Source organism: Protopterus annectens, chromosome 2.part1, assembly GCF_019279795.1.
Source record: "Protopterus annectens isolate FY-2018-M chromosome 2.part1, PAN1.0, whole genome shotgun sequence".
Lineage (NCBI taxonomy): Eukaryota > Metazoa > Chordata > Ceratodontiformes > Protopteridae > Protopterus > Protopterus annectens.
Window position 1 is genome coordinate 30,318,086 of NC_056729.1, and position 26,713 is coordinate 30,344,798.

The 26,713-nt window shown below is 35.8% G+C and overlaps 1 protein-coding gene across 1 annotated transcript in view; it reads left to right on the forward strand.

Annotated features, from left to right (window-relative positions):
* Nucleotides 1-26,713, forward strand: part of ANO6 (anoctamin 6) — a 1,522,803-nt gene that overhangs the window by 974,761 nt on the left and 521,329 nt on the right. The window contains exon 9 of the mRNA XM_044061996.1: nt 15,481-15,586. Coding sequence (XP_043917931.1) covers nt 15,481-15,586 — 106 coding nt within the window. The remainder of the gene's footprint in view (nt 1-15,480; nt 15,587-26,713) is intronic.

A 26,713-nucleotide genomic window follows, 5' to 3' on the forward strand; every position in this document is an offset into this window, starting at 1 on the left:
GTTAGAATATAACTTAATAAATTATCTGAACAGAAAGATGAAATACAGCATGATGTAAATAAGTTTGTTTTAATAATCCAGAAAATGTAATAATCATCACTAACCTTTACTTAACAGTGCTTAGTATTTATATGACTCTGCATTATTACCATTATAAGAATAGCCTATATGAAGTTTTATTTTAGCAGTGTTGGTGAACAGGCAGCATTAAGTACATTTTCATGTAGTCACCTCACTTCCCTTTATTGATTTGGTCATTCACTACTTCTTGTTACAAGTAATATAGATAACAATGAATTCAGACTTTTAATTCTATAAAAATAAATGCAGTCCAACATTATCTATTCATCTTAACAAAAATGTACTTTAATATATTTCACTGAGGTAACTGTGAAGCCCTTTAATGTTAACCTAAGAGGAATCTTTGGGAGCGTTTACTCTTACATCCAGCTTTTACTTAATTAGAACAATATAGTTGAACAAAAGATTACAGTTTTGATGAATAACTATGCTCAAGCAATCATTTATGTAATTTTTTATATACGTATTACACTGCCCCAAAGATTTTTTCACAAGTTGTTGGTTAATTAACATGTTTTTAAATACAAAATGAGAGACTTTCAGTTGGACTGACATGTACTCTAACTAGATATAAATGTCTGAGCCAGGCTATAGGGTTACTGGTGTTCACAATATATGTGCACCAGTCTTTTGAAAGATGTATGTGTATATATATATATAGATATATATATATATATATATATATATATATAGATATATATTATAAATGGGGAGCCCAACTTCCTTTTTGCCTGTTAATTTTTGGATAATGTAATTAAAATATTATTTTTATTGACTCTAGCTATTAGATAAAGAGTTTGTACTTGTTTTAAACACATTTGATCTGATATAGTAATTCATGTCAAAGATAGGAACCGCAACATCCAGTATTGCATATGTAACTTAAGATACTAATATATGTGAGTTTCTCCTTTGTCCTCACTACATTTTAATAACTTAGTGGAAACTGTTCAATCAATTGTGTGTTTATAACACAAGACTCTTTTTAGAGCTGATAGGTATGTTCATGATGGTTTGGGAAAGCAGTTTGATTTTATCTCATCTTTCAAACTGGGAATTTTTTTAATTCCATGTATGTGTTGGGGAAATACATTATTTGTTTCTCTATGTTTTAATATGATTATTGTGTTGTTTCTTTCTGCACTTAGGCCTGATTGTAATATACTTCACATCATATTCACAGTCATGATTCTTGCAAACATAGTTTAGAAGTCTCTGCTTTTTGAGATAATAAAATTATTACTGACCATTGGAGAAATTACACCTGTAACTCACAGTGTCTTTGTCTTTAGCTTCACTTAATATAAATGGCATCAATAATTCAATGAAGAGGTCAAACCTTTTGAGATACCTTAACTTAAACAAACCACAAATAGTATTCCTACAGGAAACATATTTTAAAAATGCAAAAAAATATGTTTGGAAACCAAACACTTATACGATACTAGCTCATGTTTCATTTAAGTCTAAAAGGAGGGGAGTGATGATCCTCTGAAAGAATAATATTATCTGCCCTCAAATATTATATAAGCATGAAGACCCCGAGGGACTATAGCTATCACTATCCTGAAATTCAGTCATAGAATTTGGATGCTTGCTAATATTTACTAGTTCCCAGGACTGGGTGCTTCAACTACTAAACAACATCTCGATCTTATTGATAGTATATCAAAAGGGAATCTGATTCTAGGGGGTGATTTTAATTGCTTATTAGATAATTCTGATACAACAAGTAGTTCTCCACTTAGATTAACATCCACTGCCAAAATTCTTAAGAAATGGATACATTTTCATAATCTGTACGATACGTATAACTCTAAAAATAACAAATCACTCTGTTATACACACACTGATCATAGATTTAAAACTCAAACCAGAATAGATAAAGTCCTTATCTCCAGTGATTTAAAATTAAAACTTACATCCTTTACTATCCTTCCTTGTCCTTTATCAGACCATGATTGTCTTATGTTAGATATACAAATAGACTTCATAAAACTAAATACTATTACTAGAATTCCTGCCTGTATTGCCAAACTAAAAGACTTTAAACTATGGTTATTATCAGAATTAAACTTCTTCTTAGAGACAAATAATATCTCTGAAACAAAGATTATTATGGTTTGAAATGCTCTAAAATCATATATTTATGATAAAACTATAGTTTGGTATAAGAAAAAACTTAAGGAATGGGAATTGGAACTACAAAACCTACAATCTCAATTAACCTCCTTAAGATCTAAGTCATCACAATTAAACTCAAATAACAAAAAAGAAATAGACGTAGTAAACAAGAACTGTCTAGATATTTTGGCGCACAAACCAAACTTAGCACTAGAAAAAATGAAATTAAACTCTTATGCTCTTACTCACAAACACATGCACAATTTGTCATTAATAGCAAAATTACATTCCAAGGCAAATTATATTTTTAAAGGATTACATGAAGGTACTAATAAGACACTTTCTGATATCGGAGATGTACTAGAAGCTTTTAGATATCATTTCACCAAACATTATAACTTATAACATTATAACTTAACTTATAATTAATATAAACAAAAACATTACAGCCCAAGAATTAATAACTATAAATGTGAATGCCATCCCAGAAAATCTTACTACAACTCTTGAGAAACGAATAACTCTAAATGAAATCAAAAACCTTAAACCTAACAAAGCTCCCAGCATAGATGGCATCATGGCAGAGATTTATAAGCTTTTTCCAGATTCAATTATATCTTCACTTCATAAGACCCTGGTTGAAGTACAAACTAGAAATTTGATCCCTCCCTCTTGGAGATTCTCCTTGATTACCCATATTCTTAAATCCAACAAAGATTTGCAGCTATGTAAATCATATAGACCAATTTCTTTATTAAATAATGACTACAAAATCTTTATGTCTATATTTGTAGACAAAATAAAAGTTCCACTTTCACATTTAGTTCATAATAACCAAACCAGATTTATTCATAAAAGGCACATTCATGATCATATCAAAAGAATATTAACATTAATAGAATTCTTAAACAAAGAAAATGAAGAAGCCTTTTTGGTGAGTCTAGACATAGAAAAAGCATTTGACTCTGTAAACTGGGATTTTTTATTTGAAATACTGAGAACATTCTCATTTCCAATATTTTTCATCTGCATGATAAAGGCTATTTATAAAGGTAATTTGGCATACGTCAAATTAGCCCCCTTCACTTCACAGCACATCCTCATAACCAAAGGCACCAAACAAGGTTGCCCTTTATCCCCAATATTATTTGCCCTTGTCATAGAAATATTAGCATCATCAGTAAGAAATAATCAAGAAATCAAAGGCATTAATATTTATAATCAATGTTCTTCTTTTGGCTTTTCCCGGTTAGGGGTCGCCATAGTGGAACTCCGGTCTGCTAATGATTGGCAGTAGATTTTTACGGTGCCAAGGTGCCAGCTCGACACCCAACCTTCATCGAAGGCACACCCATTTACCCATGTCTTTCGAGCACCACTTGACCACGGGGAGGACATGCAGACTCCACACAGAAGCCACTCCAGACGAGAATCGAATGGGAGAACCTCTTGTTGTGAGGCGACAACGCTACACAGTTCTAAAATAATGCTATTTGTGGATGATATTCTGCTTACCTTACCTAAGTCTAATCAAGGGTTATTAGAACTATACACAATAATAAATAACTTTCAAAAAATAAATCAGGCCTCCACTTTAATAAGCAAATATCTAAACATATTATTCTTAATGACAAAGGGAAATTTCAGCTAGTTAACCAAAGCATTATTGGAGAACAAGTTAATACACTAAACTACTTAGGGATAACCTTATGCAAAAACTTGGAAAAAACAAGAGAAACAAATTATAAAAGCATAATATCTCCGGTAAATACATACATAAGTAGCTGGAACAATATGTTTTTTTAATTCGTAGACAGACTGAATTGTTAAAAATGACTCTCCTTCCAAAACTTTTATATATTATTCTGGCTCTAGACACCCATCCTGGGAATAATTATATTAAACTCATAAATAAAACTTTATTAAACTTCCTAAGGTACCCAAACAAAAATAGGATTGCGTATACGCATCTTATTAGATCTTAGAATGGTGGTGGTTTAAGATTCCCTGCTTTGAAACATATATCATCAAAGCATCATTACTTAAAAGCACATTAAATTGGATTGAGTCAAGTTACAACTCAAATTGGAAAGATCTCCATATTGCTATAATACAGAATGAAAACTCACTGTCATGTAAAATTCCTTCCAAACATCCCTCCAATAAGTTCTGGTTTCTTCGTATTCACACTGTTCAATATAATGTGACAAAACCCACAAAACTAAACTATCTAACATTATTAACAACTTTAGAAAAATAATATACTCAAATACAGATATCAAATCCTGGTTTGACCTAATAATCCTCTTTAAAATCACAAAAAAACTTCCTGGATAAACTTCACATTAACATCTTTAATGAATGGGAAACTAAAAATTTTATTTGTTGGAAAAATGTATTAAAGACTTGGAAACGTTACAACTTCAATAAAAGTTATGAAAGACTATAACTTATTGCAAGATTGGTTATTACTACAAAGTGTAATTACTTATTCTTAAGACTTATGCAGAATTATTCAGAACTCTTCATATTTAGATCAACCTCCCTTAAGCACTTTCATATCTGAAATATTATTTAATGATCAACATTTTGACAATTTAATATCCAAATTATACACCATTTTGTTAAGTTACAGGTCCATTTTAACAACTAAGCAATGGAGCACAATGACTAAAGGCCTATCTCATAGTCTCTCCCAGACAGAAAAACTTAACATTCTGTCTTCAGTAAAATTCACTTCTTGAAGTCAATATTGGAGTGCATTTGTTTGGAAGTATTTACACAGAACATTTTTTACCCCTGACAAAATTGCTAAATTCAAGAAAATCGAATAACATCATTTGCTGGAGATGTCTAACACCATGTAATACAGATTGGTTCCATATTTGTTATGATTGCTCTAAACTAATGAATTTTTGGAGAGATATTGATGATTTTCTTTCAGCTTTATTTTCAGATAACTTCACATTAACTAAAACTTTATTTTTTTCTTAACGTTGAAACTTTTTCTTTGTATAAATCAGATTCATACTTATTATGGACAATATTAGCAGTAGCCCAGGAAATGTATTACAAGGAAATGGACCTCCACCACCTCTCCGAGTCTTGGTGAATTTCTCTCCTTACTAGAAGAAACCATAAACAAGGAAGTCAGAACTAAAGAACTTAAAATATATCCGAGGAGTTTTACTAACAATCCATGGACAAAGGTTTCAAACCTAACCGAGACTTTACAAACTGATTTTCAGTCCTGTTTAATCATTATTTGTTTGCTTCACTGAAAGTTTTTTTCTTAAAACATTTGTACTGTTCAAACATTTTTCAGGCCTATGTAAAATAATGTAAATAGTTGATTTAGTTTCATTGTTGTTAAAAGTTGTTTGTAGAGTATAATCAATGTATTACACAGTGTTTATTCTCTTATTTTATCCCTAATAAAAATATTGGAAAAAATACTTTGCACATCCTGAAGCATTATTCTTGACTCAAGACTAAAAGGTAAAACTCTTTGTTATTTATTTCTGAACTTTAACAGTAGACATAAAGGTTTTAATCCCCAGGTTAGAATAGGCACACTTACCATTGTCTTGAAAGAACCACAAAATATTGCATGCTACAGCTTGCAGAAAATAAACCACTAAGCTTTATTCGGATATTGTAAAGTTAAGAACATCAATGTAAAACCATACTACAAACCAAATGATTACCTGCTGAAACCAGGGCTATTTTTATACTCAGTACCTTAACATTTTAACTACTCAGTGAGAGGTGCTGACCATCCCTCAAAAGTAAACTGCTCATCAAATGTATTCAGGATAGAATCCGCCTACAATAACCCTCATGTACAAGTACAGCAATTCATAAAGCCTCTTATTAAATTGCCTCAATCACTCAGAATAGTCTACTACAGAAACTGCAAAAAAATAAGTAATATAATCCTCTTTCTCAAGTTCATAGGTAGGTACTAGGCTATTGGCCCTAGGGCCTTTACAAGCCTAGCCAAAAAGGTACCCTGGCTTTCGCCACCCAAGAAAATTATTTTCCTGTGCCCCTGTCAAGCAGAACCACAGAAGTGATCCCCGGGGTGAATTTCCTATTACCCATCTAATCATCAAGATTTTTCTTGAATAGTATTAATAAGGAGCTCTGTTTGACAAAGATAGGTAGTCTGTTCCAGAGTATGGAAAGTTATTAAAAACATCTAACAGAAAAATTCAAATGCAGCTCTTTTCAGTGATCCTGACTAAATTTACCTCACACCACAGCATTACCCATATTATGTGATATTGAATGTGCTTTTGTACATACTGTACATGTGGCATATATACATTATATACAACTGTTTAAATATGACAACTGTAAATGCTGTATTATATTCAGAAATAATTCATTTCAACTCACCAACGGTAATTGCAGTGAGTACCAAAAATAGTACTGCTGAAAACCATATTCAGTGATACTCAGAAGGAAGTTTTTTCTTTTGGAAGAGCAAACTTCCATGTACACACCATGGGGAGACACACTCAGATGCCTTCAACTAATATATGCTCACACAGCTGGTAGTTTTACAAATGTCAAGCTCCCCTGACATCTGTAGCATTTAGTAGCTTTATTCATTACAGCAGACTGTTAAGGAGTATTTGATCTAAAAGCTCTAAATATTGTTTGTATCTCTATTTCTCATATACTTGCATCAAGTGCCAGTATAGGCTGTGTTGATTCACAATTGTGTTATTTTTCAAGTATTTAGATCAGTTACCTGTACAGGCTGGATTTAGATGTAGCTGCCTTTATCTGCTATATCACAATAAACATTTCCTTTATCTGCTGTGTCACAGCAAGCATTGAACTTCATCAGGCCTTGATCACGTACCACCCTAAGAAGAGGCAATATAGTATCTGTACATTTCTCTACCTGTGCTGTTAATTGTGCAGATGAACTATGAGCTAGAACAAGCACAGTGAATGAATTCTGAAGCAATATTTGCATGGATTTAAAAAAGAAAATAAGAAACCAGATTCCAAAGGAGACAGAGAACATGTTATATGTATTATTTAACTACTGAGGGAATGTGCAATTTAGCAGTAGTGGGCTGCACTCACCCTTTTACGAAGTAATAGATGTAAGACCACCTAGATGACAGTATTTTTCTAAAGAAAGTTTTCTGTTCAACAACTTTTAATTAAACTTCTCTGTGCAAGGGTCTTTGCTTTCTGTATATGTACCTGTGTGCTTTGCTCAATTGTAACTAAACTGTTTTGTTGTATAACTATAAAAACTTGTGACTGGGTCATTATTTAAGTGTGTAAAGGTAATTGCACATAACTGATGAAATATAACTGCATCAGTCATGTGAAGTGAGATTACCTTTAATATAGCCACCATAACTAATATGCAACTGACTTATTTAAAGAGTGCTCAGTAATTGCAACCTTGGAGTCTCCGACTGGTATTGCTAGTGACTGTATGGAACCATATAAGCAGGAAAGTGGCACTGAAAAGGTATTATTAGACCCTTATTGAAATCGTTGTGTCTGTAAATGGAAAATAGTGTAAGTCAAGATTTATCTACAGTCGGTGAGAAAACACTGCAAGCCACTGAGCTAAGAGTGAAGAGGGTAGAAACCTGGAAAGCCATGGTTATAATGCAAGACAACAGTGGATATTTATAATACAGTGTTAAGGTTTCCTCTGTCAGAGTGTACAAGTGGTACTGGTGTGAATGATGTTGTGATTATACCATGGGCTTGCTTAGACCAACCTTATTAAAACCAAACAAGGGTGAGAATGGTGTGGATATAACTAGACCTGTATGGGACTGACTGCTTTGGTCTGGCACAGACGTTTGTAACAAAACTGCAACAAGTCAGTTTCTTTTCTCATTTAATATTGAAGCTTGCTTTTATAACAGTCATCTAAAGTAAGGAGATTATGTATGTACAGTTGAAGAGAGGAAAGAGGGTGGTCTGTGGAGGTAGGAGATGAATATTGATACTGAGAAGTAGAAAAGGGTCAGGGGTTGGATTAGGAAGATGACGTGGTTGTAAATTGAATATCATTGTATTTTGTCAGTACAGTCAATGTAAGAATGTCTATAGGATGTAATTTGCTGGAGGCTTCCAAAATTTTATCACTGGCCCTGCATGCAAACCCCTATTCCTGGACCATTCAAAAATATAATCAAATGTGTACAATCAAATCTGATATACATTAGAATGGATTTAAAAGTTTTGCAGACATCAGCAGTCCAGTGGGTCTAAAGTAACAGGAGACAGAATGTTTCATCTTTTTTTTTCAGTAATGATTCCAAAGAAAGTTCACAAAATTGTCAGATATTTTAGCTCCCCCAAAATAAATAAATAAATAAAAGTTTATGAGGCTGATACTGATTGGTGGCTTCATAAGCATGGATGACATCTGCGGATGTGGGGCATGCCTTCCTACACATTCCTCTTCATTAAGCTTGCAAGAAATCCCCAAAATTCCAAGGGAAATAATGTTCATTTTCACTTTTCATCTGTTCATTTTGGTTTCTACAAAGTGTTGAGAGGAGTCATTAACTTCCTAAGGACCCAGAAGATACTGGTGGTAGTGGACATTTCATGAATGCTAAAAGGCCATCAGTGTGATTCAGAACTGTCAGCTGTACTGTATGCTGAATGTAGTATGGTGCAGATGTGATTCAGAAACAAATTGTTGTACCTGTCTGTAGGTTCTAAGTGTGCTGCAGAAAAAAATGAGTGGCACTGCCAGTTGGAAAACTGTCTGCCATTAATTTTGAGTGTTTCCCAGAAGATCAGGTAGGAGGACAACAATGTGCACCTTTATGTACAGCGTACAGAATAGCAAATGATGTGCCCTAACAGTGTAAAATGCACTAGGTGCCCCAGGATGGAGTATATAAGGTATTCAGTGCAGCAGACTGTGTGCCTTACATATACATGGTGTTGGGAGGAATATTATGCTGTATGTATGGGCACACAAAGTAGCAGACAAATTATGGATAAATGGGAAACTAGAGCAATGTAAGTTCCTTTGGGGTGTTTACATACTTACATCTGATGAAAATGATGGCAACATCTGAATGCATTTATTAATGTGATTCTAATTTATAGGGTCAACAGTTATTTAAATACACCAGCTAACACTTCGGGCACTTCATTTTTCCTTGTAGCATTTTGCTCATTACAGCCATGTGATGCCTCCATGTGTTACTGCAACTGCATCCCACTGATGCTTCTAGGCATCATATGACTTGCTTATATTTGCATTAATAATTCCAAAACCATGCTACATGGAATGCATTAAAATAGTTAATTTTAAAGCTTACACAGTGGCAAACACAACTGTATTGATATTTGATGACCTTTGTCTAGTGCAGCTAAAGAAATATTAATTCTTCATATAATATTTGTCTGTGTTTTACATTTCATGTTTTTTCTAAATAGCTTGACAACCAGGTAGCACAGACAGAACTCCTTACCCTCATATGAAAGCTCTCAGCTGGATGAACAAAATTGTGCTGATGGTGTATGTGTAACTTCATTGGTTTCTAAAAGTATTGTTAAGTAGTTTACAAAATATTGCAGACTTAATAGTTATTGTGTTTACTGTGACTTATAAAATCCAGTTTAAAAAATAGAACCTGAAGAATGCTACCACTGTAAAAATAGTTTGTGCTGAAGAACTTGCCCTTTACACTTCTTGGGTAATCCCTGTGGTTTTAGAGATATGAATATTTGTTCAAAATGTAAGGATATTATTTGATTGTATCAAAAAGCTTAGGGTCCACTCATTGGAAGATAAGTGCAAACTTCCAGAGCTCTATTGGAGGGAATGAGTTTAATAATGTAAAGAAGATTAATAAAGCACTAAGTAGTCTTAGTAGGTATAGTGTATAGGTCTTTTTCTAATAAGTAAAACAATGGTCATATTAAAACATTTCAAATTAGCAGAATTTTTCCATTTTTTGGAGTATACTCTGGCATATCAGTTGCATTTCTGACAAACTCTTAATTTGGACCACTCTACATTTATTAAGGTACAAAGAAGACTCTTTAGTTACTATTTCTACGATTCCAGAAGAATCATCAGTATTACACATTCAGTTAACTTTTTCTGGCACATATGTGTAATTCCTAATAACACAAACCCTACACATTAGCCTGCATCATCATTACTGAAGCATTACTTGAATTCAGTGTCTGTGCACTTTTATAGCACTAGCACATTCGCAGTCAAAGAAATATTTGTTGTCTAAAAGTTCTCACATGGACTGCTTTCTAGATTAAAGTTGACTAATCAGTCAGCAAATATATGTTTTATAGTGTGTGTTTGTAACAGTGTGTGTGTGTGTGTGTGTGTGTGTGTGTGTGTGTGTGTGTGTGTGTGTGTGTGTGTGTGTGTGTGACACACACACACAGATGCATACAGCAAAAAGTTCTAAGGAATAAGTAGCAAAATTAAGCTTACAGCTTCTGAATTGCATTGTGCTCATGTCATTGAGATTACAATCGTGCATTTGTGTTTCCTTTTTGCTTCATGCTTTCTGAAGTGAGATGTTTTCATGGCTTGGAGGGTCAGAGGCCTGTTTGTGCTGCAGACATTCTAAGTTTAATTAGTGACCTGGATGCTGGAGAAAGCAGCCTAAATATTCCATTGTAAAGGAGTTTGTCAAGTCTGGCTTGGGGGTGCCTCCTGTGGGGTTCAGTCCATACATGATGGCGGGACTCTGGAGTATGAGCTTTACTAAAGGAGTGCACCACACTGTAGCTGAGCATAAAAGGTATATAGAAGAGTACATCAGTACTGATTGCTGTGTAATGGACATTGCATCTTGCCTGCTGGCAGACAGAGTGAAGGAGACAAGAGTGCACAAAAATCCCCTGAGCCCCACTAGGTGACTGACATGATCCTTGGCTCTTATTTCCCTGGCATAACATCCCCTGGATTTTGGGAGCTGGGGAGGAGTATATGGAGGCAAAGTGGTCATTGAGGGTAGACAATGGGTAGGGGTGCCTGTAGATTTCCATAACTGATGCAGTTGCCTCCACTGTGGACAGAGGAAATTAAGTAGCAGCTCTGTTTCTGAGAGGTTAATAAACAGGATGGCTGAAGCTTATACAAATGATCAAAGGCTATAATAATGCCTTCCTGATAAAACTGTGACTGCTGCATGGGGGGCTGTACTGTCATCCAGAAAGGGCCTTTCAGTGGGACTCCTAGACACAGTCCTAGGCCTAGTATTTCTGTTCTCTGTATTCGTCAGTATAATATAGAAAGGCTTTGGGAATACTAGTGTTCCAGTGTACATTTAAGATTTTATTCGTCAGCTGTACTGTCTTGTAGTCCGAATTTCAACAAAAACTCTGAGAGGGATTCCATATAAAATGAAGGCTGCTATAGTTGGATTTTAACCCCATGTGCTAAAAAGAGTAAGTTCAACAAACATTTGCTTCTTCAAAAGCAGTAGCTATGGAAATTCTTTACTCCATAAAGTATTCAGAGTATTGATTAAATACCCATACAGTTGTCTCCAAATTAGGTAGGCAACTTGCCTATCTGTATCACATTAAGAAATACTTTAATATAGACACTAGGCAGAGTGCTGCCATGGCTCAGCAGTGGTGGAAATATACCATCAAGGCTTACTAGGTAAACCATCCTCTATTCATTTGCCAAGTTTCATTACTCAGTTCCTTTATTTGAGTACAGTTTCAAGACACTATCTGGCCAAGGATGATACCTCTAAAACAAACTCGCATTCTTCCAGCTTGCAGTTATACAGCTCAGTACCCTCAAATAAGAAATGATGTGATGGTACTTGCCATTGCAGAAACTAAGATGTAGGTTTATGATATCCTGAAAGTGACAGCTGATGAAAAAGTAACATGAAAAAAAACTCATGCAGCTTTTCAGAAAGGTTTAAAATCTTTTTATAGTAACTAATTTCAGTGCAGAAGTTGCGGTGTTACCTAATTTATTGTTGCTAATTAGTCTTGAAAAGCAGTTTACAAAATAGAGTAATGCAAAATACTCTACAGAGAGTAGTATTATTCATACATAAATAAATGTACGTTTCTTTCCTAGCCTTATAGAAATTTCTGTTTTCATAATTGCCTTACTTGTACAAAAACTTTTCTGTACTTTGGTACTGTGTACTAATGTCAGACCTATCCTGTATTTATATATATATATATATATATATATATATATATATATATATATATATGTAGTATAAATATATATGTATATTCTGAATAATTTACAGAAATCTTTAAACCTATTCTGTATTTCTTGTATTGTGAATTGATCACTATAAAATAACCATGTAGTGTATGGAGTCACCATGATTATGTCAGGATTGTTACGCAACATTCTGACATCAGAAAAAGTGCCACTCACTGCAGTTAAACTCTAGTCCTGTATAATAGCATTAACAGCAGTTAACAACACCTGTAGAAGAGTAGATAAAGCACACAACAACACCACCAAGCCAACGGAGCTCGGTCCCTGCGGCAAGAGCAAAAAAGTATAATAGAATAAAACACAAAATCATGCGCTGTTTCCTATCTTGATGTAAGCATTGTAAGACTTCCCTCTGGCCTTTTAAATACATCGATACATCAGAAATTATGCTATAGGAATGCCTTATTACACAGGCATAGCATGCACCCCAGATATGTATTTAATAATGTTATGAAAGGACAATTTATGAGGGCTTCAAGGCTCAATCCCAGTGATTATGGTTATAAAGAGGAATTAGCCAAACTGAGAACAATGTTTTTCGAGAGGCTATAGTGAGAATGTATTTGATAAGATGGTCTTAGAAGTATGTGAAATCAGATCTACGAGAGCTAGACCGTATTTTTCGGAAAACAGTGGAATGCCATCTTTTATACAACCGACTACACCTGCAGTGGTTAGGGCTCTTTTATTCTTTACTAAAGATACAGAACACATTAAGGGATTTTTGTTTAAACATTGGGAAGTACTTAAATTGGACAATGACATCAATAAGCTTATAGGTTCAGAACCATCTGTTGTATATAAAAATAAACCAAATCTTAGAAATATGTTATGTCAGCAAAGGATGTCTATGAATGGAGTCAAGCGATGCTGTTTCGACCATAACACAGTACCATGTGGCAAATGTAATCAGTGTAGTTGCATAGACACCAGAATGACTTTTTTACATCCCACTATTGGTCATGAATTCTCTTTCAGTACAGGTACTAATTGCCTGAGTAAGAATGTGATATACCTAGCTAGGTGTTTGGCATGTCCCTCTTTTTATATAGGGAAAACCAATAGGACCCTTAAAGAGAGAATCAGGGAACACCTGTATCATATACGAATAGGTTCAGAGTTCAATGCCCTGGCAAAACACAATAAAATCTCAGGTCAAGAACACTCTTTTGTGTTCTGCGTCATTCAGGAGGTCTTAGAGAATAAGAGAGGGGGGGATTTAGTGAATTACACCTTGGAATGTGAGATGAGATGGATCATAAGATGTAAAGCAGATAAACCCCCTGGACTGAATGACAAGGTACAGATTAGACCTGCACTACGGAATAAGAGATGCTTTAGACCCAAGACATGAGATTTTTGTCATTTGTGTCATTAGTGTTTTCACTGTTCTTTTTTTATATTTAGCATTAGCTATATGCATATAATGTTTTTAATATTTGTTTTTAATATTCGTTTTGTTTATTAGTTATATTGTTTATATACTGCCATTTGTTACACATTAAGTTTTTTGTGTAGGCATAGTAAGAGTGTTAGGCCAGGTATTGTTTTGGATCTACTTAGCATATCTCTATCCACGCTATACTATATTTAATACTGTCTTTGTAGTAAAAATAACTATGGTTCATTCAGATTTTATACATTTTTAATATATATTGTATTTTACTAATGTTTGATGTTACTTGTTAAATCAACAATTTAGGATGATGAATTTGCGTAGCTTTGATTAATTAATTATATATTTTAATGAGGTTAAGAGCTTTGACCAATTACGCTTTTATATTGACTATTTAAATAATAATTGTAATGGAGGTCTTTGTAAGTCTGAAGAAGCCTTCGGGTGAAAGCGCTAACTTGTACAAATAAATTGCTACTTTTTCCTTCATGTGGATTGTTTTTCAGTGGAAATTAAGTGGACCTGTGCTGAATTACTATTTGTACTGTTGAATCTTCAATGCCATTGGTACCCTGCGCATGATTTTGTGTTTTATACCTGTAGAAGAGTGATTGGAAGCACAAACAGCTTTCAAAGCTGTTTAACATCTGTTGTGAATGAAGATTTTAAGAGCTTTAAAAGCTTTTTCATCTTTTCACTCCTGTTGTGGGGTGGTTGCTTTCTGTGTGACACTGCTTAAGTGTGTTGCAGCTTACAAAACTGTAATACACTTAGTGCTTCTACACTTTTCTTTCTCAATCTTTTTTAATATATAGAAGAAAGTAAAGCCTCATGCACTACAAAGAATTATGAGCAGGTTCTCTGATCTTAACTTAGATGTTATGTGTTCAAAACATGGATGTCAGTGTTGCTGTTGTGAGCTGCTTCCTCTAGTACAGGGCTTTCCACTGTCTTCATTTGCTTTTTGCGTGACTCCAAGCATCTCACTTAACTGGACAGTGCTCCAAAGCAATCGAGAAGGTGGACTAGGCTTCTCAGTGGTCTCATAGACCTCATGTCTATTAACCATCTATGAAGCTATGATACCCATGTCTCAAAAACATAAGTTATTATAATCAGGGACCCAATCATAATCTTCTATCTAAGACTGTATTTAGGCACTCAGCAGTATTCATGTATGTACCTGTCTCTATGTATGTACATTGTATTTTTTTTATTCACTAATTTGACTTATGATTCCAGCCATTGGTTATATAACTGTTGTAACTTGTATGTAAGCATTGCATGCTACAAAATTAATGCTATTTGGGTTGTATTTGTTGATGTTTTTTTCTCCTGGGTCTTGTCTTTGAATGGGCTTTGACAAAAAAAAATGTTAGATGTGCCTGGAGATAAAAAGCTGGCATTAACTAAGCTAGTGAGTGAAGAAGGTAATATGTTTCTCATTTGAAGACTGGCATGTTTCTCCTGCCCAGAACTGCTCAGGACATTAGTAGTACCAGAACCTATGCATTCTACCTTGTTCAAAACAGTTAAATCCATATTTCTTTCTTGCACTGTTTCATCATGGTTCACTCTAAGAAAAATTGTTTTTCTAATATTTTTTTATTTTTTTTTTTTTATTTTTAAGTTTGGAAACCTGTGATGCTGATATTGGTGGCAATATAATAATGTGTCCGCAGTGTGACAAAGAATGTACTTACTGGATGCTCAACATCACATGTGAATCATCCAAGGTAAATATGCAACTTGTAGTTAATTAGAAATGGCAATGAAGCTAATTTGCACATATTTAGTCGATATTATTAGTGGCAGACTGTTTTTTTTATTTTGTATCTTAAAACATCTTTTCTCAATTACCGAGTGTTCCAAATTCTGCTTTAGTGACCACTTCACGAAGATACCTCCTGTGTGTGCCATCTTTGTGTACCAGTCAAGGCTTATCTATTGGAGAGTCATGACATTACAAGCCTTACCCTTTGAGAAAACATAATTTCATTGTTCATGATTTGGACTCTTGACTGGCATGATGAGGAGCTCATCTCAGCTCTACTGTGGTTCCGAGGTAATGGACCCTCCTGGAGAAGGGAAAATGTGACATTTTTAAAAAAACTGAATAGCAGATAACATTGGGGGGGGGGTAGAAAAGATCATTTTCTGCTTTTGAGGGTTTAGTCAGATGGAAAAGACTTTTAAGGTCATGTTTTTTCTTTATTATTATACCTTTAATAAAATGCGTCGTAGTGTTCAGACATCCTGAAATGGCTAAACATAATGGCCTCGGCACATGGAAAGTGCATAAAATATGGGTAAATGTTGCATACACTATATTATTGTCTCCAAAAGGACATGGAGCAGCTTGGTAGGCTGTACTGTATATTAACTGGTAAGTGAAAAAAGTGAATGCCTCCAAGTAACAAGGCTAAAGAGGAGGCCAGCTCAGCCATGTTACTGTTTGAATGTGCATCCTACTCTCATTTTTTTTCATATATACATATTTACATTTTTATGTCCTAAAGTAAACTGTCTTAAATTTTAAAGTCACAGAAATCCTACAGCTTGTTTATTTAATCAGAAGCATTTCCATGTAACATTCATAGTTGTTTCCTCGGGTAGGTGACAGCCTGATTTGTAAACCAAGGCTGTAATATGCCTTATATTTCCTTCAAAGCAAACATTCTCATTACTGTGTTATTTACAGTGTATAACCTCTAATGTATTTACATATCAGCATCAGCAGGTACAAGCCTACTTGTGCAGTCTAGTCTTACATTAACTCCCATCTCCAAAAAGTGTTGACTGCTACACCACCATTGCACTTAGAGTGCAGCTGCAAGCAAACAAATGTGAAAGAGAACCTAAGAACACACACATTCTCAACATGATTTTTCACTACAGATATCTCATATCTCATTGCATAAACCTTCATTTGCCCATCCAGCTAGTGTGCTTTATTCTGATAATATTTCCAGACATCAATAAATTCATTCTACTTTTGAGACCTTACCTTCAATTTAAGCAGTCAGCCCTGCTCAGTTATGTCTCTAGTCTTTCCTGATCAGTCCATTGATTGGTTAACAAAAATTATTTTGATTGACCACAAAAATCCAAAAATTATCATAAATATCAAGATTCCTATTTATATTAAGACCTTAACTTACAGTGCTCTGATAGTAATCATCTAAATGGAAACTTATGCTAAGAATGTTTGTTTACTGACATGCCTTCCCCCTTTTCCACTTCTTCAAGTTGTCATAAATATTAAGATTCATATTTATATTGAGACCTTATGTTATGATGTTTCCTTGTAGATCTACCAGGGTAACCGTATAAAAGCAGACTTCTCCTATGAATGTTTGTTCACTGGTAAACCTTCCCCCTTTTTCACTTTATCAGGCATCTGTATTATAGTAGAAGTACTCAATTCAGTTTTAGATTTCCACTTATTTTTAAACACTGTCATTGTTATATTCACTAAAACATGTTCATTTTGATCACCTGTATTAACTTGTCATATGCTGTGAAGGTAAGTGACTCAATAACCATTACTGCCATGCCAGTCACTGAAACTATATATATATATATATATATATATATATATATATATATATATATATATATATATATATATATATATATGCCCCTATATCAACCCTTCAATATAATGGTTTTACTTGAGGAACTTCCCTCACAGTCTTACTATTGAACAAAAAAAAAATGTGCAAGCACTTCCAGGAAAGTATTTCAATTTTTTGGGCTTTGTAGCATATCTTGATAGCTGACATGCACATCTCCAACTCTTGCCATCCATTTCCTGTTTTGTGTCTTTGACCCAAGTTTACCTAATTTCATCCACTGCCTTACTCCTCAACTCCCTAAATTCCCTGCTTGCTGTTGTATTAACATTTGCACGTGCACACACACACACACACACGCACACACACACACACACACACACACACACACACACACACACACACACACACACACACACACACACACGCACACAAAACGCCCAGTGACTCCACTACCACCACTCAGTCAATTCCCCAGGCAGGAACGAGCACTACAACCCATTTATTCTTGCCCTGGAATCCTGAATGAGCTTAGCTCTTTGCAGCAAGAGATGGGTGGTAGGGATCACTCCTAACATCTGTTAATAATGAAAGTAGTGTACGCAATCCTCTTCTGACTAACTCGTGAAAACTGAAAACTCATGCAGTATTTAACACTTCCTCAGATTCCAACCTCAAGAAATTATTTAAACCAACTTTTTGTCTAGTTTAATTCCAGGTGCCCTACACATTGCAGTTGCTCATCTGTTCCCAGCATACCAGAGTATTTTTTCTCCATTTCTATAGCCTTAAACGTCCATCATCCACAACATCTCTACTGCTGTATGCATTGGGCAAAAACAAACTCATCTATTGGTTCATGACCTTAGAATAAGTCTGTTTTAGGATCTCCAGTGCGTGCTTCAAAACGTGTGTATTGAGAATGATTTTGCTGTGCTTTGTGAGGGAAGGTGCCAGCTTCAGCTGCTTCTTGTTTAATATCAATAAATTCATGGTTAATTTTTTTTTTTTTTTGCAAAGTATGCTTAAGGTAATGTTAGAAGTTCAGTAAATATTCAGGTGTATGTTCCGCTGCCGAAATAAAAAGGACACGAAAAGCTAAATGTCGAACTGAAAACAGTGAAATGGACATTTAACAAACACTGATAACAATGAAGATAAAGTCACCAAATGGCCATAGTTGGCCAATGTCAAGAACACAACCAACCAAGCGGGGGCTCTGCCCCCCCCCCCCCAACTATATATATCAACTCCGAGATTGCACTACAGTGTGGAATAGGGCAAATTTAAAAGGATTCCCTTCACTTAATGTATGCATCATGTTACTTCCTGGTTGTTGGCCAACTATGGCCATTCGATTCATTTATTTTTGATGTTGTCGATGTTCGCTAAATGTCCTTTTGACTGTTTCCAATTCTACATTTAACTGTTCAAGTTATTTTTATTTCAGTAGCCGAATATAGACCCAAACATTCATGCATACCTGAGATTTTCACAGACTCAGCATCTTCTTCTTCTTCTTTCGGCTTTTCCCGGTTAGGGGTTGCCACAACAGATCACCTGTTCGCTCATGATTGGCAGCGAAGTTTTACGGTGTTGAGTTGCCAGCCCAGCACCCAACCTTCCACAGAAGGCACACACGCACGCACTCACACCTAGGGCCAAGTTAGAGTGTCCAATCCACCTACAGCATGTCTATGGGATGTGGGAGGAAACAGGAGCACCCAGAGGAAACCCAGGCGATTTCACAGACTCAGCATAAACACTCAAATTCCTGTAGTATGTAAAATTTCACAGCTTCACAAAACTACCATTCTGGAAAGGAACACAAGACTAGACATAGAATTTTAATGCATTTCTTTCTTTATTGTTTTGAGACTTAATTAACATTGAAAACCAAGGTACTAAACCAGAACATTTGCAGCTGTACTAGGCATCACATGTACTCACTGGATCCCATTCAGAAGCTTAACTTTTCAAAAAGTCGAATTTCTTATGATAAAGATCATAGGATCGACTTTTCAAAAAGTTAAACTTCAGAATACAAAAAAAAGTCTATGTTTTTGCAAGGGGGCAAGCCCAGCCTGCACCCCACACCTCCATCATATTATATATACCAACTTTGAAATCACATTACAGTGGGGAAAAGGATAGATTTCCCTGATCCCCACTGTACTGCTATCTCCATTCAGAAGCTTCAGCATTTCGGAAAGTCAATCATATGGTCTTGACCATATGAGATTCGACTTTCTGAAGATTCAAGCTTCTGAATGGGACCCTACCAACCATCATGTTGTGAAGAATGTATTTGTAGAAGTGCAATAGATTACTTTGGAAGAAAGTAATGTATTTTTTTTTTTTTTGGAGAACTTTCTTAATATCTGGTCATAGCTGAAAATAGAAAATATATTATTTACTGATATTGATAAACAGGGGGAGTTCATATTCTTGGGATAATATTAGGACTTATTTTAAGGGCATTATTTTAATGTGGTATTTAATGTGGTAAGGTTGCTACCATGATAAACTTATAAGATGTTTATTTGAAGTACAATGCACCTAATATAGTTATATAGTTGGAATAATGTACTTAGTCTTATACTCAAAATCTCAACAAATATGGTGAGGTTACCTGACTGCGACCACTGATCCTTTCCAAAATATTCTGTGTGCCAGCTCAGTTTTAATATGGCTTAGTTATAACCCAGTCCATGCTGCCAACAGTTCTGTCATATACTCCACTCAGCCTGATTCGCTCTTTTTTTTCTGGAATTTTTCTGGAACTTGCTTGCATTCCCTGTTTTCCTTTTTGAGTTTATGTTCAAGCTTAGGAATTATAAATGTTCTGTTTTTCACATTTGTTTTGAGACAAGTCATCTGTTCCTGTTCAGTCTAACAAGAGCACTATATTTCTTTTTAAACCCAAGCTCCAGTGGCCCTGATGACTGCTATGCATTCTTAAGTAAAAATCTGAAATGCATAATTATTTATTGACATAAAGCCCTATCTGTAATTGTCTGTAATGTATAGGTGCAGTGTGTTTGGTAAAATGTTCAAATAATCATTCATGAAATGAAGGTGCACTTTTGGTTGAATGTTTGAATGATCAACTTTTATGCACCATCTAGGTCTGATTGCCCTTTTATGGAGATTGTGTGATTGTATAGTTGGTGTATTAAAGTCAGGTGGTATGGGGGCAAAGCTGTACGTGTTTTCACATTAAAATACATGTTCTTTTATTTCTTAATATTTCAGAAGTAGCAGCAGTATTCATAATAATTGCACATTGAAAACTTTCAGTCATTATGTCTTGGGCTTAACCATGGTCAATGTTTTGAATGCTTGATCATTTTGTGTGTGTGTGTGTGTGTGTGTGTGTGTGTGTGTGTGTGTGTGTGTGTGTGTGTGTGTGTGTGTGTATATATATATATATATATATATATATATATATCTTTGGGTTACCTTTAGCTAATCAACAGCCCACTCCATCGAAACCAACTTCACCGACATGGCAGAACATCGACAACGGAAGAGCTGATGTTTCCCACACAGTAAGTAACCTTTTGGCCATCAACCTGAACTTTGCCCCTTACCCCCGCAGCAGTGCATTCTCAGAGTTGGAATATTTATAAAGGGAGTTGTGGGGGGGCGGCATAGCCTCCCACACCGGTGGGTTTGTTTTACTGGTAGTTATTGAATTTGGGATGGCCAAATGGTTATTTACCGTGTGGGAAATGTTGGCTCTCCCGTTGTCGATGTTCTGCCGTGTCGGTGAAGTTGGTTTCGATGGAGTGAGCTGTCAGTTAACTAAAGTTAACTCATATATTTATATATATATATATATATATATATATATATATATGTGTGTGTGTGTGTGTGTATTTATATTTTGCATACATTTATACACACACACACACACACACACACACACACACACACACCACACAAAGCCCAATGACTCCACTACCACCAGTCAGTCAACCCTTTCTGTGGTTGACAGACACAGATTCCCCATGCAGGAGCAAGCCCTACAGTCCATCTATTCTTGCCCTGGAATCCTAAATGAGCTTAGCTGCTTGCAGCAAGAGTTGAGTGGTAGGGAGCAGGCCAGTCTTGGTGGTCATGTCTGTCAGTCTTACTCCTTCCCCTGTAATGACTCTTCCTAGCACTGCCGTAGCAGCCCACTAGGGGTTTCCCTTGGTTCACATTGTGATTGCATCTGACAGCACTGGCTGGATAGACCTTAGGGTAGCCATTCATTGCTTTTGCTATGTGTCACCCATGTGGAAAGCCAGAACCACCTGCCTTCCCTCTAGTATGAGTGAGCAGGCAGCAGCCACTCACTCCTATCCTCCATTGCCAACTCCTACAGATGCCTGAGCAGGACTTTATCCCTGTATGCCACTGAGCAGCTCTTGCAGAGACATCAAGTTAATAAACATGGTTGTGGGTGGACTTATCAAAGTGTGTTGCAGTGAATATGATTTATTATCTCAAAAATAACATAAAAGCCACATTCAAGTTGTCATTAATTTTTTTTTTTTTTGTATGGGGCAAAGCCTTCCCTTTTCCCATAACATGGGACTGTCTACTCTCCCTCTTTTCACTCTGAGTCCACTGTATATAGGGAGGAAAGGATATCCCCATCCCCTAGCACCCTGGAGTTTGAGTGTAGATTTCACTCAGTTGGCTCATTCCACTGAATTTGTGTTGACAAACTTCCATTAACACTAAATGTTCGTCATCATATTCCTTAGCCCCATATTGTGCAGTTGTGACTTCCAGAAGACTATGGTTACATCATCTTACTTTACAGCTGGCTTTATTTGGTCAAATGTATGTAATTTATGTAGTCATCCTCTGGTCCTCTTTGACTGAATGCAGTTTTACTTCTTTTTCTCATCTTTACACAGAGTAGTGTTTAAGTTTTCATTATTACAGTATTTGCCTATTTATATCTAATTTCTAGCTTCTTGGCACATTTAATTATAAGATGTCCTGCGCTTACTACGTGGTCATTTATACTGTTGTGATGGTGGTCTTATTGGACATTTGGGCAAATCTGGATTTTGTTGTAAATAGAATGGCTCCCATAATGACTTAAAGTTCATTTTAATCTGTTATAATCATAATAAAGTGGTTTAATGAGACCATATTCTCTAAAGACCAACTTCTTAATAAATGTAAGCTTTCAGATGTTTTTCAACTTTGGAATCAAGTGATGAGAGACTTCACTGTTTATTACCTTGCCCCTTCTTAGTCAGTGGTGAGCTAAGAATAAGACAACAATAATTGTGAGCAGTGGAGTTGTGTTAGTGCACCAAGTGTAGATAACACTGCACCCAGTAACATCACGGAAGAACAATATTCCTGTAATATCGGTTGCAAAAAATGTTAAAAAAGTGAGCAAGCACTTTTGCAGAGAAACAAGCCTGACACCCAGTGACTCTATTAACTCCGAAGTTCTGCAGTATTGTTGGTAAGAGAATACGTCCACCCTCTGTTCCCACCTATTGCTTAGCTCCCATATTTACTACTAAAATTAGTACACATTTGTTTTTCTACTCTATTAATATTTCCACATTGTTTCAGTTGTCTGCAGGACTCTATCTTTGTCATTTCTCCATGTTTGTGAATTAGTTCTGTTTTATTTTTTACTGAATTTCTTCACCGGGGCTGTGCTTGCAAAGAGTCTGTTATGATCAGCAAACACATCCCAGTGAAAAACTAAATAAAATAAAATAAATATTCCCTTACTCCTAAGATTTATCAGTCTCAGGCTTAAAAGAGAAGTCTTCTTCGGTATTACTGTACTCATATTTTTTAACCAGAATGTGGTTGTACATCCATAAAATGCCACCACAAAAATTAATGACAGCCTTGGTTTGTGGGTGTGCAGCTCCTATATACAGGAATTTTATTTTTCTTCATTTGAAATTTATAGATTGAGACTGAAATTGGTCCGATGAAATCAGTGATCTACCCCATTTAACAAACTGTATAAATAAATAAATATGATTTCAGAAATTACACATTATTACAAACATGAAATGAATCAGCCTTTGACAGTGCTGTGGAAGATTAATTAAGGAAACATATTAATTTCCTTAATTATTCAGTATAGCAGTAGAAATTCCATAGCATGTTTGATTAAGTCTATGTTAGATACTCAAAGAGGCGTTTCATCGAATGCCTCTTCCTTGACCTGTAAACCACGAAAACACAAAACAGCGAACGAGCATATAAGCGATATCTTTCCCTGGGAAATAAATTGCTTACCCTAAACAAAACCACATCACTACAAAGTGGGGGCCCACCACACCCTCCCAACTAAATATACCAACTCCGAGATTACACTACAGTGGAGAAAATGGCAAAATAGAGGTAGCCAAGCAATTTCTTTCCCTGGGAAAGAAATTGCTTATATGACCGTTCGTTGTTTTGTGTTTTCGTTATTTAAAGGCCAATGAAGAGGCATTTGAAGAAACGCCTCTTCGAGTATATAATAGGAACCCTGTTTGATTTTGCCTCTCATTTGTTCTGCCTTTATGTATGTATGTAATTTAAAATGAATAACAGTGGCATTAATCAATATTCAGTGCAAAAATGAAAGGAAGACAGGTTGTACAAGTTAGGCACAAAAACAAAGAAAAAAAAAACAGCCTCTTCCTACTTTGCTTGTACATCTTTATGTAAAATCATAATGTGTTAGTTTTTCATTTGTATATATTGTCAAAGCTACCACTTTGGATAGCTCTTTTTTGGTTTTGAAACGTTAGAATCAGTCTATAAGCTAACATAGGTAATCACATTCTTTATTTATTTTTTTATTTTAATTATCAGGATCTATTTTACAGGATTATTCTGCGCAATAGCATTAGAGCAGAAAGGATATACTATATACTTTCTGTAAATATCATCACTGAGACCTTGTAATAATTTAATACAAGCAAACTTATTCCAAATATGATGCCACATTTGCACCGGACCATTATTTCCATGCAAACACATTTATTTGAGTAGTGTGAATTATAGTTTTATAATTTGCAAGATGTAAATATGCGTCATATGGTTTGTATAATTTCTCAGATGTGTTATAATTTTCTTCCAGCAACTTCAAATATCAATAAAATTCAAAGTTTCTAGGACATAGAAATCTTGGTAAAATGCCTAGGTGTGATAATAATCAAGGTCTTATATTATTTTTCTAAAACACTCTCCCTTTTTAGTTGTCTATATAAAAAACTCTGATTTTTTTTTCTAGGTGATTATTGCCCCATGCTTGCTGACCATCATGCCTTCCCCAAATTAGATGGAGTCCATTCATTCCTCAGCTCCAAAGCTATAATCAGGTGGGGGGACATGTTTCAGACAGCCATGAAGATACTTTGTCCTCTCACTAATATCCTGGGAATTACAGCATTTGAGTGACATAATTCCACTCCCTGGGTTGGAAGAGATGAGTGATCAGTGTTGCCTCAGAGGCTCACAGATCCTTCTCTATATAGGTGCACCCTCCTATATACCCACTTTGAAGACTATCATCCATTTTCTGGTTTGGTGAGCCTAACACCTGCTTCTAGGCCATTTATATGCATTCCAGCCTCTCCTCCAGAAGGACCTGTGCAGCAACAGTTTGGCTGGCTGTACCCCACCATTCTCCTAACATGGGCAGACACATCCTTCTCTGCCAGCACCATATAGCACATCAGCTATCATTCGAATTAAAGTCCCTTGGGCCATAGGCAGGGCTTTTTTCCCCTATGCTACTGACAATAATGAAAAAATGCCAATTTGATTAATCAGTGCACATTTTCATTTAATTTTCTACAGTAAATCTTTATGCCTTTAGCCAGATATTCTACACTGTTATAAAGAGTGATGGTAATGAGGTTGTCATATTCTGTCATAAGGTGCTAGTTTGGAAAGAGAGCTGGTAAAGTAGATGATGCAACAATGTATTGTTTCCAGATGGAATAAAATACTTTTAACCCAAATAATAAAAACGGTGAGGCAAAGAAAAATGTTTTTCATTTATTCACTCATTATTGTATGATGGGCATTACTGCATTTAGCTTGTAGCCTCTGTGTTTATTTATTTTTTACTGTTATTATTTTGTATTGTATGTTTTTGTAATTTTAAAGGATGCTTTGCTTGTATCTTTGTTAAGGTTACGAAAGGAGGTGATGATTAGTGATCAGCAGTATGGTTTCATGCCGGAAAAGAGCACTAAAGTTGCCATATTTGCTCTGAGAGCACTGATGGAGAAATATAGAGAAGTTTCGAAGAAGTTGCATTGTGTCTTTGTGGACTTGGAGAAAGCATCTGATATGGTGCATAGAGAGGAGTTGTGGTATTGTATGAGGAAGTCGGGAGTGGCAGAGAAGTATGTAAGAGTGGTACAGGATATGTACGAGGGTAGTGTGACAGTGGTGAGGTCTGTAATGGGAGTGACAGATGCGTTTATGGTGGAGGTGGGATTACATCAAGGATCAGCTCTGAGCCCTTTCTTATTTGCAACTGTGATGGACAGGTTGACAGACGAAATCAGACAGGAGGCCCCAAGGACTATGATGTTTGCAGATGACATTGTGATCTGTACTGAGAGTAGGTAACAGGTGGAGGAGACCCTGGAGAGGTGGAGATATGCTCTAGAGAGGAGAAGAATGAAGGTCAGCAGGCCTAAGACAGAATATATGTGTGTAAATGAGAGGGAGGATAGAGGAATGGTGAGGATGCAGGGAGTAAAGCTGGTGAAGGTGGATGAGTTTAAGTACTTGGGATCAACAGTTCAGAGTAATGGTGAGTGTGGAAGAGAGGTGAAGAAGAGAGTTACAGACAGGGTGGAATTGGTGGAGAAGAGTGTCAGGAGTGATTTGTGACAGACGGGTACCAGTAAGAGTGAAAGGGAAGGTCTACAAGAGGGTAGCGAGACCAGCAATGTTGTATGGGTTGGAGACGGTGGCATTGACAAAAAGGCAGGAGTCAGAGCTGGAAGTGGCAGAGTTAAAGATGTTAAGATTTGCACTGGGTGTGACAAGGATGGACAGGATTAGGAATCAGTATATTAGAGGGTCAGCTCAGGTTGGATGGTTTGGAGACAAAGTCAGAGAAGCGAGATTGTGTTGGTTTGGACACGTGCTGAGGAGATATGCTGGGTATATTGGGAAAAGGATGCTAAGGATGGAGCTGTCAGGTAAGAGGAAAAGAGGAAGGCCTAAGATAAGGTTTATGGATGTGGTGAGAGAGGACATGCAGGTGGTTGGTGTGACAGAGCAAGATGCAGA